Source organism: Rhipicephalus sanguineus, chromosome 9 (genome assembly GCF_013339695.2).
Source record: "Rhipicephalus sanguineus isolate Rsan-2018 chromosome 9, BIME_Rsan_1.4, whole genome shotgun sequence".
Lineage (NCBI taxonomy): Eukaryota > Metazoa > Arthropoda > Arachnida > Ixodida > Ixodidae > Rhipicephalus > Rhipicephalus sanguineus.
Window position 1 is genome coordinate 151,825,215 of NC_051184.2, and position 17,747 is coordinate 151,842,961.

Genomic DNA, 17,747 nt, shown 5'->3' on the forward strand with positions numbered 1-17,747 from the left:
ATCGAGTGGGGAGAGGGGAATCTCCGGTAGCTCGGACGGGTCGCGCTTGCTCACGCGGCAAGCGGGGTTCTCCAGGCTTTGCTCTCGCGCCCCTTCGACGTCTCGGAAAGCAAGCACGCATTCCTGCTGCATTGTGAACTGTCACAAAGGTTTAAAAATAGTGAAGAGCCGAAAACTGCCCGTCACGTTACGGAGCACGTGCGACAATATAAACAATAAACAACCAGGAGCCGCAGCAAGCGGAAGTGCATTGCGACTGATCGAGCTCGCCCGTGACGTCAGTTGTTGACGTCGTGTCACGTTGCCGAAGTGGGCGGAGTCACGACGACGTGCTACGCCTTTTCCTCCATGTGGCGGAGAAGGGTGGTGAGGCCGCGCGAAAATTTGAAACCAGCTGAAACGGATGTTCTAACCCCTGTAACTTCCTTATTATAGCACGTACTCGCAAAATTCTTGCGGCAGCATGTTCACATAGCAAAAGTGCGCATATTTCTTTTCATTACAATTTTTGGACATTGGGGTTGTTTACTGGCCCTTTAATGCAGCCAACGTTACTCTCAGTTCAGACATTCTTTTCCTTGCCTGAGGTGTCCGAGAAGCAACGCCTAGCAAGCGATGGGGAAGGTGATGCTAATGGGATTCGATTACGCTTTTGCGTCCTACTCTTAGAGGTGAAGCTTAAGCATCCTCCAAGGTTCACTAGCGGCTCCAAAAGCAATTAGAGTTATCTTGTGCTTGTAAGTTGCACTTATCACAATGTGCGCCAGTACAAGAAGTACTATCTGAAAGACTGCAGTGATATTCAGATGACACTGATGGCCAGTGGTCATCCAAGTTCAATCTATGCTACATATCTGTGACACACCCAGAGACTTATCTGCGGCTTGATTTTGGGGTATGTTTTTTTTTTTTTTTTTTTCTTTCAATGCTCTTTGGTGATGCACAAAGTGCCTCGGCGATCAGATGCAGTCCAGGATCAGTGAATACCTGAAAGCTGCTTGATCTTTTGTGGGATTGCTTGCAAATTTATTCCGTGCCTGGGCGTGAGGCACATGCCCATTTTTCCAGCAGCATTCTAAAAAATTGTTGCATTAAGTTAGTCTAAAAAAATATGGCAAAGGTGTCTTGACATCAACAAGAATATCGGCAGTCACTGGTTCCAGGTAGGCCAGACTTTGTGGCGAAAGGTGTCTTCTTCCAAAGAGCACCACCTTAGTCTGGCCAGCAGGAGAAGGTGAGGGGTCACTTGACCTCGTTAGTACGGAGGCAGGCTGCTCAGCATCTTCCTCCTTGTCACTGCAGTTTTCATCACCCGGTTGGCTTGAACCATGAATTTGAATGTGTCGGTTTGTCATCGTTGTCGCTACTGAATTCTGTTAGAAGAAATAAGTGGCCTCAACATCTCCTCCATGTCATCTTCATTCTCTGGACTGAAAATCTTTGCATGTAAAACAAAAAAATTTACGCAGCACCCACGAAAGCTGGTTTGCTCAAGTTAGCTAATTTTAGCAATTTTAACCCACACTGCAATTCGTTACCCTTCACAAAATCATTGGCACAGCTGTACACCTATGCGATATGCATTGCAAAATCTGCTGCTTTATAGTGTAACAGGTGTTGTTTCACGTATTTACGAAATTAATGTTTTCTTTGTAAACAGTGATCACAATTTGCAACTTAGTGTCACTAACTTCAGACATGAGAAAATACCAGCAAACACTTACTACTGAACAGCCAACAGGATGCCAAGAAAGCTATTAGCAATATAATAAAGACTGCACTGGCACAACAGCGCATGAGTTCAACTTGCGCTGCATCGCGATGCATTTCACGAGGACGAAAGCCCAGCCCTCACATATGTGCATGTGGCTTTTTCATGCATGGTGGTGCAATGCATACGACAAGAATGGGCAAAATTTTTAGCGATAGATGTTTTTTTTTTAAGTCTTCATACGGCTGTCCTGTGCATGTTCTCCAGAAAGAAGCATGATGCATTGCACAAGGAATTTTGACTTGCATTTTGGAGGGAGCCAGTGTGCATGCATGTGCTCAGACTACATATTTGTGGGAGATTGCTCACCCCCGGTGCCAAAATGATTAAGCTTTCAAAACAGATATGTTCTAGGAAACATCGGCGGCAGACAGCTGTGACACCACTAGTCAGTGAGCGTCTTTATTCACCCGCGCGTTGATGCGGGCCAGCACGTAAAGTCATGTCTACAAACGTGGACGCCAATTGGTTTCAATGTGTAGTCCTTGCAAATGTTGTCTTTTTCTTGTGCACCCAGCCTAAACAGTCTGTCGATGCAACGGCTAAAACACCGGGGCCTGGTGCGACGTCGACGGTGGCATCTGCAGGGACGGCCTCGCCTGCCTCTGTGAAGCAGCCGGCTGCAGAAGCCCAAAAGCCGGTGGAGACACCCAGCGGCGCCTCCAAAAGTCCAGTGCAGTCACCGGCACATTCTGCGGCAACCACACCAACCTCGTGAGTGAGGCCGAGAATCTAGCTAGCAGTGGCAAAGCATGATGCGCTGCTGTAAAGCATATGCGGCTCAAAAGCCAGACCAGGTGCAGTGGAACCTCCATTATACATCCCTGGGTCTTGCGATGACCCGTATTTTACGATCGAATCGGTTTGGTTCAGGCAAAACCCCCTTGAAATTTGTGTTGAAAACCTCGGCTATATGATGCAATTTTACGTTGAGCCTGCTTCGTGTGATGCCTCTCCTACTGTCTGAGAAAAATGTACCGCATTTACTCAACTCTAATGCGCACCGATTTCTTGCGAGTTCAGTTTTTCAGTTGTGGTCTTTTGCGTCATATGAAAGGCTCAAGAGTCTAGAAAAGGTAGTGCTAAGCAGGAGTGCACCCTGAAAAAGTAATTACAGTATGCTTTTAAAAGCTAGTTTCGGTTCCTACTGTACCCTTACGTCACAACACGGTATGAGCTTCTCATCACGTGCTCACACAATTATAGTGATGTTTCCACAGCCGCTCCGCACCGTGGCTCCGTTGGTGACGCACAGGTAGCCATTTTGAATGTTTGGTGACGCACAAGGAGCCATCTTGGAAGTTTTGGAACCTGACGTCATCAAAACTAGCCAGACTGCTGCGTGAAGTCACCAGAATTGGTACTGTAGCCCGACATCAAGCTAGTGTCAATGTCTGTAGGTGCACCATGGAAAAAAATTGACTTTTAATATCAAAATAAAAAAATATCTTATCGGCATTTGCTGAGCTTAACACTTGCTCGGAGCCGTCTCTGCATACAGGAGATTTGTATGGCAGAGTAAACTGCCCTTCGAAAAAAGGTGTCACTCCCTTTAATGCGGAAAGCTTTTCTGTGGATTTGCACAATGTGCCACATTTGGCACATACCAATACCTTCATTTCTGTGTGTCCAATAAATGTAATTTTTTTCAGAACGCTTTCTCTTGATGCAAATAGGATTGCTTAGCAAAAGAAATTTTTCCTTCATGATTTAATCAATTGTGCAATAGAGGGTTAACTTAATATGGGCAGACGTTTTTCTGAGACTAGGCTCTTTTATTTCGTAACAATGTGCCATATTAAAATGTCTCTGTTGCAGACGGCCAGTGACTGAGACTGGGGACACGGGCCTGGCCATGGCTGCCTCGGCACTGGTCATGGGTGACGAGTACGAGCGCATGGTGCAGCAGATCATGGAGATGGGCTATGAGCGGCCACAGGTGGAGAGGGCCTTGCGCGCCAGCTTCAACAATCCCGACCGGGCCGTCGAGTACCTCCTGACGGTGACTTCACCTTATCTGCTTCTCATCTTACTGCTGCAATATGTCGGCCACTATACACAAGACATGTTTGCTTTCTTTATGCAAGTAATCTGTGTTGGCTTTAAATCAACTTGACGTAAGGATTCATTGTTGCTAGGACACCCCGAATGGACTATTTCCCAAACTTGCTTGAACCCCTGAAAACGACTGGTCAAAGAACCAGGATGAAAGCACACTGGCTTTGTTATTGTCTGCTATTGCCATGCTTCTAGCTAACATTGTGGGCGGCCTTCAAGCCACTTTGAGCCTAAAGACAGCTTCGTTATCCAGGCACTCAAACAAGACTATTGGGGCACTCAAGTGAGATCATCCGGGCATGATTGCAAGAAAGAAATGAGAAATCCAGGCAACCAGCCAAAAGTTTAAGAAATGTGGTCTTTGGCTGCCAACCCTTTGTACAGGATGATCATACCATATAGGCAGGGGTGGGAAACCTGTGCAAATTGCACCAGTCTGCACCAACTGGAAATTGCTGCTCCATACTGTCCAAAAGGGTCTTTTTTGCCTAATTTGCGCCATTGCTGAGCCACAATGTCAGAGTTGCCAGATGCCACTGACCTAAAAACTCGTCACAAAAGAAGCCCCAAAAAAGCGGCGCGACTTTCGCGAAGAAACCTAAAAGAAGCGGAAGTTCAATTAGTAGGGGTGTGCGAATATTCGAAATTTCGAATATTTTTCGAATAGTGTTTGCTATTCGATTCGATTCGCACTGAAATTTTACTATTCTAACTATTCGAACTTCCCAAAGACAAATGCAGTCAACATCCGGTTGAAAGTGACCCCTTCAGATTTTCAATATGCTTCACCTCATTACACTCTCGTATTGCGGCAAAGCTGCCTTTCAAGCTCCGTTACGGTCGAACTTATAGCCAAGAGACTAAGTCCGGTTGGAAGTGGTCCCTAGATTTTCAGTATGCTTCACCTCATCACACCCCCGTATTGCGGCAAAGCTGCCTTTCAAACTCCGCTACGGTCGAACTTAGGCAAGAGACAGTCAACGTCTGATTGGAAGTGGTCCCTAGATTTTCAATATGCTTCACCTCCTCACACCCCCGTATTGCGGCAAAGCTGCCTTTCAAGGTCCGTTACGGTCGAACTTAACCAAGAGACAGTCAACGTCCGTTTGGAAGTGGTCCCTAGATTTTCAATATGCTTCACCTCACCACACCCCCGTATTGCGGCAAAGCTGCCTTTCAAGCTCCGCTACGGTCGCAAATGTATTAACTCAAGAAAACGCTGGTTCCAATATGGAGATGAAAGATGTGGCAGAGTAGGGGGCTCAACTAATGCTGTTTTGGACCTGAAATTTGGGCAGGAAGTCCGAAAAATCGGACGCCGAAGCTTTTTAGAATCCAAAATTTCAGATGTTCTTATATATCGATGTCTACGAGGCAGATTTGGAACTCCAGACTTGAAGGGAGCACACCCTCGTCCGCCACATCAGTTGGGCTTTCACAGAAGTTGAAAGAGGAGGAGAGGCTGAGGAAATGGCATCTCTGCCTATCACGTGTAAAGTGTTGTCAGCAACACTTTGGTTGCACCAAATCATGTACATAAATACAATTCGGCTTCTACATTGCCTCACACTTGATAAGAAAGACAACTATGAAATATGACCCCACCAGTGCTTTATCAACCTAGCGAAAAGAAACACTTTCATGTTGCAATCTCACAAGAACATACTTAGGGATTCTCTGCAACTTTTTCTGTAATTTCACTTCGAATTATTCGAAAAATGTTTGAGAAATATTCGAAAATTATTTGAAATTATTCGATTCGATTCGCACTCAATCTTTATTATTCGAATTCGCTTCGCACCCAAAATTTTGCTATTCGCACAGCTCTATCAATTAGTCATCCCATTCTTGAAGATACCTTTAATTATAATAAAAAACGTCACTCAAATACCAAGGGGGGTTGAAAAAATCACTTTAATTATTTAATCCTTAAATACTCAGTTAAACACATGCGAGTACAAACGCCCAAACAACACCAACACGCGCGGACGCAGTCTACGTTATCATACATGGCATATGCTAGAATTACCGCACATAGCTCCTAAAGTCACGTATACTCATTAGATTCTGTCGAACGTCATTGCAGATGTAAGCATAGCACGAAAACAGCAAACAGAAACAAGGGAAAAGAGCGCACGGCGACGGGCACAATAACGTGCACCGTCGAAGAGCTTTACCCGTTGCCAGCGGGCCGTGTCCTAAACGGGCCGGGCCGGGCTGGGCCCAAAGCTTTCGGGCCTGGGCCGGCTACGGGCCACATTTAAGAACACCGGGCCGGGCTCGGGCTCGGGCGTGCCAAAGCATGGGGTTTTCAGGCCGAGCCGGGCCCGGGCCGGAAAAATCGGCCCATGCAGTGCTCTAGTGCGCGGTCCTTTGCCTGTCGCGCAGATTGGCCTTACAATAACCCACATGTTGTAAACTTGGTACAGTCCTGTATTCTTAAGAAATACTGGAAAGTAAAAGTTTTTGTGCAGTAAGATTGTTGCAAAATGCAGGATCACTATCAAACTGGGAACCTTATTGGTATTCAGTACAAGAGAACATCACTAAATCATTAGCTTCCGAAGAAAAGAAGAAAAAAGCGTGTGCTTATGTGCAACAAAAATTCTATAGATAAAAAAAAATTTTTTTTTATTATGGCCAATCTAAAAAATAATATGGCCAAGCTAGCAGCAGTGAATGCAAAGCTTTAGGAGATGTAGAAGCCAAGGTCTTGGCACCTTTCTCAATTTCAAATAAAAGTGCAGGCTCTGTGAACACGTTGGTTGTTTTCATTTCAGCTGAGATGCTGCAAACTTAGTTATCACCATATTTTGTTTTGAGGGACAGCAGCATTGCTTTAGCGCATGCCAGTACTACCATATTTACTCGATTCTACCGCGCCCTCGATTGTAACGCGCACCCGTTTTCCGCGACCAAAAAAAAAAAGTAATACATCGATTGTAACGCGCACCCATTTTTCGTGAGAGAAAAGAACAAAAAAAGTCCGTAGGAGTCAAACTTCGCACATTCGGAAGAACAAGTATTTAGGTTTTAAAGAACTGAAGTTTCAAAAAGTAAAACACAAAGTCAAAAATCAGGCCTTGCCGCTAAAACTGTCACCACACGGCGGCGATACGAGTCGTGTAGGATCAGTCCTCGTCGCTGTCGGACAACTCCTTGTCGCTGTCAACACTCTTCGATTTTGGGAAACCGGCCCTGCTTTGGTCCACTGAAACCTTTTCGTGAAGCTTTGCTGTAAAAAATCTGCTTCTGTTTGCGCCAGTCTCGCACGCATGTTTTCGGGAACTCCGAACTTATATCCGAACGACCGCGATGCGGCCCGATTTCCGTCCGTCTCTCTGCACATGTAATAAGTATTCTTTTAAATGCGGCATCGTGGTACACTCGTCGAGTATTGGAGTCTGCACTTCCATACCGTCGATGCGAACGCAGAACAGGATGACAATCTCCTCAGCACACGTACGAACTGAAAAAATGGCAGAAATGGCCAAGGCGCGTAGGAGGCGGCCATTTTGAAATGTCGATGGCAATACGATAACCGAGTTTCTTTCTTTCTTTCTTTTTTTTTTTTTTTTTGTACTCGATTCTAACGCGCATGTGATTTTTGGACTCGTTTTTCCGGAAAAAAGGTGCGCGTTAGATTCGAGTAAATACAGTATTTGGAATTATGCTTGTCAATCTCTTTGTGGACATTTGGGCATGTTGGGAAGAGTGATCAAGACTGAACATACCCTAGTATAATTTTTATTTTTTTGTTTTTGTTTTCAGCACAATAAAACTACAGTCAACTGCCGATTTTTCGGACAGCCTAGGGACCGCGAAATCGTCCGAAAAATCGGGCAGTCTGAAAAATCGAATTCATGCAATTTTATTTAGCTGAAGCGGTCAGACCGCCCCAGCCACGTCCGAAATAGCTTTAATGCTTCCCAGTACAATTATCAGGCATTTTGGTGCGCGCCCAGGCTCTCGCAAATACATTCGGTACCTGCCGCGAACCCCGTTTAACTACGTATGTGCCAACCCCCACTTTTGCTTCTCGTGATGAGCGCCGCTGATAACAGCAAAGCGCGGAATAGATTATGGCTAGCTAGCATGAAGTGTTTGTAAACGATGATGCGGAACAAAAAGACTGTGGCGGAAGAGTGGACGACTCGTCCGGCTTTCTCCAATGCGTGTGCGCATGTAAACGATGCGCACACACATCACCGAATCGTTGCCAATACGCAGCATTTGCTGCCGTGTCCAGCCGATCGTTTCTAGTTGTGTGCAGCACATCGCCAACTAAGCTGACGCCGTCACATTACTGTTGCTGTATCGTATGTACGCATTTATCATGAAAGGGGTTTGTGATGTGCACTTAGTTCCTGACCGCACACGGGCGCGGCAATCGCAAGCTGGTTTCGTCCGTGAAGGCAACGCGTCTATGCGGCACACTTAGCAGTCTCGCACAAAGACGCAGCAGGAATGGGTTCTCGCCGCAGCGCATTTGGGTTCTCGCCTATTAAATGCGTGCAGTATGCATGCAACTGCGCTAGGCCACGTGCACTACCGAGCGGTTAACTGAAGATGCTTATCGTAAGGGCTGTCAGCGATTAAGCCGTACTGGCGCATTTGCCAGCTGCCGCCATCACGCCTCCGTATATTTCCGCTGCATATTCGTAACATCGCCGCACGGCGCCGCGATAGGGGCCCCTTTGAATTTCTGGTCTGCTTCACCCCATAACGCTTCGACATTGCGGCAAAGCTGACTTTCGGACTCTGCTACTGTCTCAAACAGATCGACTTGCGAAAGCGCTGGTTCGAACCTACGAGATAATAGGCACGGCAGAGGTGGGGGCTTCAAATAATGCCTTTCGGACCTGCAATTTGGGTAGAAAGTCCGAAAAATCGGACGCAGAATAGCTTCAGTGTCCGAAATTTCGGACGTTCTGATACATCGAAGTCTATGGGGCTGGTGACGGTGCCGCGAAAGCGTCCGAATTTTCGAGCATGTCCGGAAATTCGGACGTCCGAAAAATCGGCAGTTGGCTGTATCTACAATGCTTTGAAGTAAGATATTCCCGCTTGGCACGCTGCTCCTTGAAGTAACGTGCGTGACAACTGCATGCAGGGCATCCCTCCGTCACAGCAGGACCCGGCAGAAGAGAGCCAGGGTGCAGCGGAAGAGTCTGAGGACACCCCGAGGAGCGTTCCCAGTGACACAGCCATGTTGTCACCGCAGTCGCATCAGGGCACCACTGGGCCACTCGAACCAGCATTGGCAGCAGAAGGCGGCAACCCTGAGGACCCGTTGGCCTTCCTTCGGTTCCAGCCTCAGTTCCAGCAGATGCGACAGGTGAGAACACCCAAGTGATAAGGGTATGTGAATACCAAAGAGTAACTTTCTAATCTGATGAAACATAAAAAATTTTGTATTCCCCGGTTTTACGACAACACGCATTTTACAATGAATCGGTTTGTTCCTGGCAAAACCCCCATAGAAATAATGTAAAACCCTTGATTACACGTCGAAATTTTACGCCGACCCCGCATTGTAAGATGACTCTGATACCGCCCCAGAAAAATAGTCACCTTTTTTAATCTAACGCCCACCAGATATTCGCAGGTGCAAAAGAAAAACTTATGTGCCCCCTAGGTTGACGATCAGGAAAAAAAAAGAGTATTCTCCTGGCAGTTCATTTTCTTCTCTGATCCAGTTTTCCTAGCTTTTAGATCACTTCTAGATATGCCTCAATTGTGGGCATTTCCCAGGGCTGTCACATAGACAAGCTTGATCTACACGGAGTAGCTTCAGCTGGTCGACAAGGTCATCTTCAAGATCCAGATATTTTCACATTTTCAGCCTGTGGGCATGGTCTCCTGGTTCACATGCAGCTGAAGATCTCCCCCCCTTTGTTTGTGAGACTCGTAGTCGCAGGCCTTGAGCACGCAAGAGGACGCGACGCAGTTACCTTCAGCGGGCAAACTAACTTTCCCTTGATATGAGCGTTTATAGCATCGGCACGTCACCAATTGCACTTCCCAAGGGGACAAATATAAGTTCAGTCACGCACAAAATCACGAACTTGCAACTGGGATGGTGATGACTAGAGGCCAGATTTTTAGGCATTTAAAAAGCTCGTTTTAGGCAGCAAAAATAGGCAGGCAAAACAACATTTTAGGCCTCCAATATTGTAAATACAGTCGCCGACCGATAAATCGGACATCGATAATTCGGACATGCTCGGTAATTCGGACAGTCGCGTGACACCGCTGATGATCCCATAGAAGTAATGTGTAAAGACTACCGATATTTCGGACAGCTGCGAGATCTACATTCGATAATCTGGACGCTGTCCGAGACTGTCGCGCACGCCGAATCGCCAGCCATTATCTCCTCCGGCACCTGTACCATACAAAGTATGGCCTCAGAGATCAAAACGAAAGCTAATTGGTGATCTATGAAGCTTTATTTCGATCACGACTTTATGCCTCAGAGATTTGTGATTGGAAATGCCGATCTTGGAGGCACTGGTCAACTGTGAGAAATCGTATTGACATCGCGAACATGCTACATTCCGGTTCCTGTATCCCTGCCCTGCACCGCTATCGCCGCCATTCTGTCGAATGCATCTGCGGTAAAGCGTTCTGCGCGCGCGCGCTCATTTTTATCTTGAGACTTGCTTTATATTACGCTCTGCTGTCTCAAAAGATCCGAGTTAAATGGCGCCAACGGTGCCCTCACAGCCAGCGCTGAAGGCCGCGCCGACGACAACGAAACGCAGCAGATACAGTCAACTGCCGATTTTTCAGACGCCCGATTTTCCGAACATGCTCGAAAATTCGGACACTTTTGCGGCACCTTCACCAGCCCCATAGACGTCAACGTATAAGAACATCCGAAATTTCGAACGCTGAAACTTTTTGATGTCTGATTTTTCGGACTTTCTGCCCAAATTGTGGTTCCAAAAGGCCCTAATTAAAGCCCCCACCTCTGCCGCATCTACAGTAAAAGCTCGTTAATTCGGATTTCTAGGGACCGGAAAAAATGTCTGAATTAACCGAATGTCCGAATTATCGAATGGCCGAAATAAACACAATAAATGCACGAGTTTTTTCAACATACCTTTACTTAACAAAGTAATCGCGGATGCTTGTCTGTTTTCGAGCAGAAATTCGCGCGGACACAATTTTTCTGAGCCCTTCAAGGTGCTCAGCAGCTCGCATGATGTCTGCAGTACCGCAAAAGTTTCACCCGTCATCCACGCTTTTCGGTTGGCACGGTAATCCACGGGAAGATTGTTGGTGTTCTTAAAGCAGCGTGGCTTTTGAACCTTTCCGATAACGAGAAGCGGCAAGCGCTCTGTTCCCGTCACGTTGGGGGATTAAAAGTACGGTTACTCGTTACTTGCTTCTTGCCGCCGATTGAAGGATCCCCTTTCATCACTCTTCATCACTTCTTGTCGGGAGAGCCCGTTATTCAGAGCACGCAAAATTTCTACTTTGGTGGTGAAGTCCTTGGCCTCGTACTTGCGCCGCTTCGCCGGCGTTGCCATCGGCGGAGAGTGCGGTCGCACGAGAAGTCAGCACAAAAGCACCAGCAACGATCAAGCTAAAGGAGCCGTACTGAAACGTTCATCGATAAATCGGCGATCAACGATGCAGCACACCAACGGGAACAAAGCAACAAAACCCACACGCGAAAAAAAGGCGTTTAACCAGTCTCAATCCAAGCCAAGTCGATAATTGATGTCCATGGCGATGCTGCGTTTAAGCTTCACTTTTGTTCCGAATTGTTCTTTTTTCGTTTTCGAGCCTCGCCAGCGGCCCGAAAGTCGCCGAATTATCCGATTTGCGGTCAAATCTGTCCGAAATAACGAGCGCCCAGTCTCATAGAGTGATGCGTATATTTACAGGGACCAGATGACGTGTCCGAATTAACCGATTTTCCGAATTAACGAGAGTCGAATTAACGAGCTTTTACTGTATCATCTCGTAGGTTCGAACCAGCGCTTTCACGAGTAGATCTGTTTGCGACAGTAGCAAAGTTTGAAAGTCAGCTTTGCCGCAAGTGTTATGGGGAGATGCAGACCAGAAATTCAAAGGGGCCGCTATCACGGCGCTGTGCGGCGATGTCTTTACGGATAAGCAGCAGAAATGCACGAAGGCATGATGGCGGCAGGTGGCAAATGCGCCAGTACGGCTTAATCATGGACAACCCTTACGATAAGCATCTTCAGTTAACTGCTCGGTAGTGCATGTGGCCTAGCACAGTTGCATGTGTACTGCACGCATTTAATAGGCGAGAACCCAAGCATGCCGCGCTGCCATTCATGCTGCCTCTTTGTGCGAGACCGCTAAGTGCGCCGCAGAGACGGGTTGCTTTCACAAATGAAACCCGCTCGCTATTGGCGCGCGTGTTTGGTCAGGAACAAAGGGGGCATCACGAATCCTTTCACGACAAATGAGGGAGTGAGTACTCGTGTGTGAGTAGACGTGAGTGAGTACTCGTGTGTGAGTAGACGTGAGTGTGAATGTGAGTGAGCACTCATGTGTGGGAGTAGACGTGTGTGAATGTGAGTGAACACTTATGTGTATGAGTAGGCGTGAGTTTGAACGTGAGTGAGTACTCATGAGTGTGAGTAGACGTGAGTAGGAACGTGAGTGAGCACTTATGTGTGTAAGTCATGGTCTACCTCATGGTCTTCATGGCTTCATGGTCTACTTGAAATTTTTGTTTTGCTTGCCATACTTTTCAAAATTGAAATACAGTAAAACCTCGGTAATTTGTACTCGGTTAATTGGGAATCCCGGATAATTTGTATTATTTGCGCGGTCCCAAATTTTTACATGTAAATTTAACAGGATAATTGGTGCGGCCAGTCTGCGACTTCCCGGTTAATTGGCACACTTGGCCGCGACTTCCAAGATATGGAAAGGGTGTTGCGAATCTCGGAGGCTGTAACTAAAACATGCATTTTTTTTTTGATGTACGGATCTCGAAGGCCATGTTTTTTTTTACCGGAAATACGTCGTAGACGCCATGTTTTAGCAATTGCCAGGCGGCGATGCGTGCGGTTGCGATCATGATCATCATCATCTCAACAGCGATGTTAGCCACTCTAGCGAAGTGAATGTTTTGTGGAGTCTTTGTGCCATTTGGATGTCGGCTGGCGAGCATTGTGCGATTCGGTGCGACTGCTCCATTTGTCTCCTGTCTCCGCTTGAGTGTCTTCCCTGTGAATTAGTTGATTGAGGTGTGCTTGGAAGGAAGATGCCGAAGTACAAGAGCTTGTCCCTGCACGAAAAGGTGTGCTTAATTGAAGAGGCCAGCAAGTCGACGGCGTCGAAAACGGCTCTCGCCGAAAAGCACCACGTGCCTCTGTCAACGCTGTGCAACATCATCAAGAATAAGGAGAAAATTCTCGATGCTTACAGCAAGACGCACTCGTCAAAGCGTACACGAGTACGCCCGCCTACGTACGCCGACGTTGAAGCAGCTCTGATCGAATGGCTTCAGAAAGCCAATGCAGCACACCTTCCTGTGAATGGGACCATATTGCGTGAGAAGGCCAACCAGCTGGCGCTGCAACTTGGACATTCTGAGTTTAAATGCAGCAATGGATGGTTTTGCCGATTTAAGGAGCGCAACAACCTGACATTCGTGACTGTGGCGAAAGTGGCAGCGCGGATCAGTCTGTTGTCGACGGCTGGAAGCAGCACACCTTGGCTCCACTACTCGCCAAGTACGAAGCAGCAGATGTTTACAACCTTGATGAAGCTGCTCTGTTCTACAAAATGTTGCCTACGAAGACGTTCGTTCGCTTTGAAGGAGGCAGACATTAAGGGGCGGAAACAGAACAAAGATAGAATCACTGTTTTGTTTGGTGCAAGCATGTGCGGTGAGCACAAGCTGCCACTGCTTGTTATTGGGAAGACAGAAGAGCCTCGTTGTTTCAAAAATGCACGACTGCCATCCAAGGATGACCTGATCTATAAAAACAACAAGAAAGCTTGGATGACGGCTGCACTCTTTGAAGAATACGTGCGGCACCTTGACCGCAAGTTTGCGGCCGCAGGGCGCAGCGTTTTGTTCGTCGTCGATAATTGCCCAGCTCACGGCGACATTCAGAACCTGCAGGCAATCAGGCTGGTCTTTCTACCCCCGAACACGACGTCGCTATCGCAGCCGATGGACCAGGGCGTCATACACCATACCAGGAAAATATATCGCTACAATCTGTCGAAGCGAATGCTCTTTTGCTATGACAACGGAAAGGAGTATAACATTGACCTCCTCGGTGGTATTTGCCTCATTGTTCACGCATGGAGGCAGGTGGAGGCCACCGTTATTCGACGGTGTTTGAGCACGCCGGTTTTGTGAAAGAAGAGGCAACCTCCGCTGAGTTTGCTGTCACCGCTGTCACTTGCCCGTTTGATGAAGAAGGGGAGACTCTCTGCGCTCGATATGAGGCTTTGCACGCGGACGAGGAGTGCACTCCAATCGGATTCTCCGAGTACGCAAATGTCGAGTGCACAGTGCAGACATATTACGCCGACATCGACAGCGAGATAGCTGCGAGATCGACCGATTCGGCCTCTAATGTTGACAGCGATGACGAGCCCTCCCGAGCACCCCCTTTGGCGGATGTCATCGATGCCTTGAGTGTTGTGCGCAGCTTCGTCGAGTGCAACGGCGGCGAGGCTGAGATGCTGCGCCTCATTGACAGGCTGGAAAATATGACTTTCAGTGCTGGGAACTACCGAACGCGTCAGTCACGCATGGAGGAATTTTTCTCCAAGTAGGCTGACTTGCCACAATAAAGGTGTGACTTCCGTACATCACGTTTTCTGGCTGATTTCTTTGATTTCGCGTTGTTTCGGATAATTGGGAATCCCGCTTAATTGGGATATTTTTCTCAGTCCCGAGGCCTTCGAATTAACGAGGTTTTACTGTACTAGATCTGTTAGAGCCCTTCCTTTAAAAAGGGCTGTACCATAATGCCTTATTATGTAATGTGATATGCTTTTGAGAAAATGTGCTTTTAAGGGGGGACGCGGCTTTGGCATCGCGAAATTTGGCCAAAAAATAGATTTTTTGAAAATCTTTTTCACATTCCGTGACCCCTTTTCTATCTAATTTCGAAGTTTCGTCCCTGAAAACGGCGTAAAAATGACGTAAAAAATGTTTATCAAAGTTAGGTTGGCGATGAATTTCACGGAAATTGCGAAAAAAACTGCGTTTTTCGAGCCACGATATCTCCGCATCCACGTAACCTAGCGCCGCCATCTTTGTTTCTATGGATAGCGCGATTCTTCCGTTTCAAATTTGCCGCCTCGGCCGGCTGAACCAGGCAAGAACAAGCGCACAGCAAGCCAAAGTTTAAAGGTATCACGACAGTTTCTGATTGGCGACGCGCGTCACGTGACTGTACGGCGGCTCCGCATTGGTTGCCTGTGTGGTCGCTTGTAGCAATCGGCGCAAAGGTCGTCTGCTCTATGCGTCGACAGCGCTGACGGGCCGCTTACTGCGTGTGTTTTCAACTCGTCGCGGCGTGGTTTCGAGATCGCATCACGCTGCGATAAGGCCGGTGCTCGTGAAAGGAGAAAAACGTTGTCCAGTTTGGCGCATCGCGGTTCCTGCATGTGATCATGGACCGCCGATCGTTCAAGAAGAAACGCAAGACTGCGCAGCGATTTGGTGCTCGTAAGCCGAAGCCGCCGATCGTGAAAAAGAAATTCAGTCCGGCGACTTCTGCGAGCAGCGACGGCAGGGTGCGGCACGACGAGGACTCGCAGCCGAGCACAAGCACGCACGGAGCGTCGTCCGCGAGCATCGACGAAACAGTGCTTTGTGCCGTCGGTGGAAACATCCGTTTGTCGTTCCACTCAGGCTGCAGACATCGCGGATGCTAAGCCTAGCACTTCGCGCGAGGATGTAGACGTCGCGGATGTTCAGCCGAGCACTTCGCGCGAGGATGCAGACATCGCGGGTGCCAAGCACTTCGCGCGGGGATGCGAGGCCGTCTACCAGCACCACCAGTAGCACGATTCGGGCCCGATTACAGCCTCGTTTCGTGTCAGCGGAGGCATCTCGTGAACGCGCTGCGGCTGTTCAGGAGTCCCTAAGAGCAGTGTCTGCGACGGAGCGCAAGATGTTACTGATGGACCAAGGGGACAAGAGTGACATCGAAGCGGAAGACGAAGATGAGTTTTTGCTCGTGCAACGCGCGGCCCTGAATGGTCAGTTTGGCGGTGCCCTGTGCCTGCAGTGCAAAGAGCCGGGGCTCAAGATGAAGCACGGAACTAAGCACAGGTTAGCGGTAAAGATGGTGCTCACCTGCACTACTTGCGGCGCGGACGCGAAAAATGCGTGGTCGTCGCCGCGACTGGAAAACAGCAAGTTATTTGAAGTCAATATTCGGGCCATGCAAGCTATAAAAACGATTGGAAAGGGATCAGCTGCGCTCAGCGATTTTTGGTCTGTGATGAATGTATCACATAGGGGAATTCACCACAAGACCTCCATGCCTACACCCAATTTTGCACATCTCTTGGTCTCCAACCTGGACTCCATGCGCTTCGTAGAGCAGCCGAAAAAGATGTCATGCGGAAAAAAAAAGGCTGCGAAAGCTCATCAGGCTAAACGTTAGATGGCCAAGTGACGACGCACTGCAAAGGACACTAAAGACTACAACCCTGGTGCCTATTAGGCATGTAAACGTGATGCAAAACTTTGAACCTCGTTTTCTCAATACTGTTTCTTTGGCATGTTGCTCAGCTCGTGGAGCAGATACCTTCGCAACTACAGTAAAAGCTTGTTAATTCGGATTTCACGGGACCGGAAAAAATGTCCGAATTAACCGAATGCCGAATTAACGAATGAACAGGAAAAACAACATTAAAATCAAGTTGGAGAAGCATACCTTTATTTGCTGAAGTATTTTGTAATGGTCGTCTGCGTTTTCACGCAGATTCCGGCTTGCATTACAATTTTTCTTAACTTTTCCAAATGGCCAACAGCACGCAAACTGTCGGAAGTGCTCAGGCAAACGCCCTCTAATATCAAAGCGCCTCCGAGACTTCCCGTGAGGTGCGATGAGGTCGCGACATCATTAATAATTTCTTGATCGGGCAGGAGACCAGTCGTGGCGACACAATCATCAATCGCGGTGTAGTCCTGAAGGGTCATATCTGTGGGAAGGACAGCATCGAAGGTCGGGCAGTCACCGTCGGTGGACTCGGCTGACACCTCGTCGATGCCACCGTCGGCTACTGCCGCATGCTCGGGCCTCACATGTAAACACGGTCACAACGGGAAAAAACAAGAACTCCGCAAGAAGAGACGGTGCCGACACAACACAAGGGAAAATGGCGTTGGAGGCGTAGTGCATAGAGTTTCCTAAAATTGTATACTCGCGGACAACTTTTCTTGGCAACGAAGGGAAAGCTACGGGGGCGGAGCGTCTGCACATGTACTGCTACGCGAAGTAGTCGAAGCAGTCTGGTTTGGCGCGCGTCTCGTAACGCCGTGGAAAGTGATGGCTAGCGTTGCATTTTGATGCAAACGCTGCTTAGCGTCTAAGGTCTAAGCGTCTAAGAAAATGAAGGAGTATTTTGTATATCTCACGCAGGAAATACGGACGCAATTGTGGGACTACATTCATTAGCGGTAGGATACGTGCATTGTGGCTCTGTAACATTCGCTTCATTGCCAAGAAAAGTTGTCCGCGAGTATAGGAAACTGCGTAGTGAAGCGAAGAAAGAAGACGCCGACGTTCGGTGACGCTGCGATCGCCCCCACTAGTTGATGACGATGGCGATGTCACTCAAGTTTCGGTTTCGCCCCAGTGGTGCCAGCGCTGCTTTACCACACATTTGTGTAGCGGCAGCCGTCAGAATTTGTCCGAATTAAGCGGTGCGGAGCCCAATTCTG

At 47.9% G+C, this 17,747-nt stretch overlaps 1 protein-coding gene across 1 annotated transcript in view; it reads left to right on the forward strand.

Annotated features, from left to right (window-relative positions):
* The window catches only part of LOC119404015 (UV excision repair protein RAD23 homolog A), a 74,584-nt gene that overhangs the window by 37,307 nt on the left and 19,530 nt on the right, over positions 1 to 17,747 (forward strand). Inside the window, exons 4-6 of the mRNA XM_037670644.2 lie at positions 2,289 to 2,485; positions 3,590 to 3,773; positions 8,943 to 9,167. Coding sequence (XP_037526572.1) covers positions 2,289 to 2,485; positions 3,590 to 3,773; positions 8,943 to 9,167 — 606 coding nt within the window. The remainder of the gene's footprint in view (positions 1 to 2,288; positions 2,486 to 3,589; positions 3,774 to 8,942; positions 9,168 to 17,747) is intronic.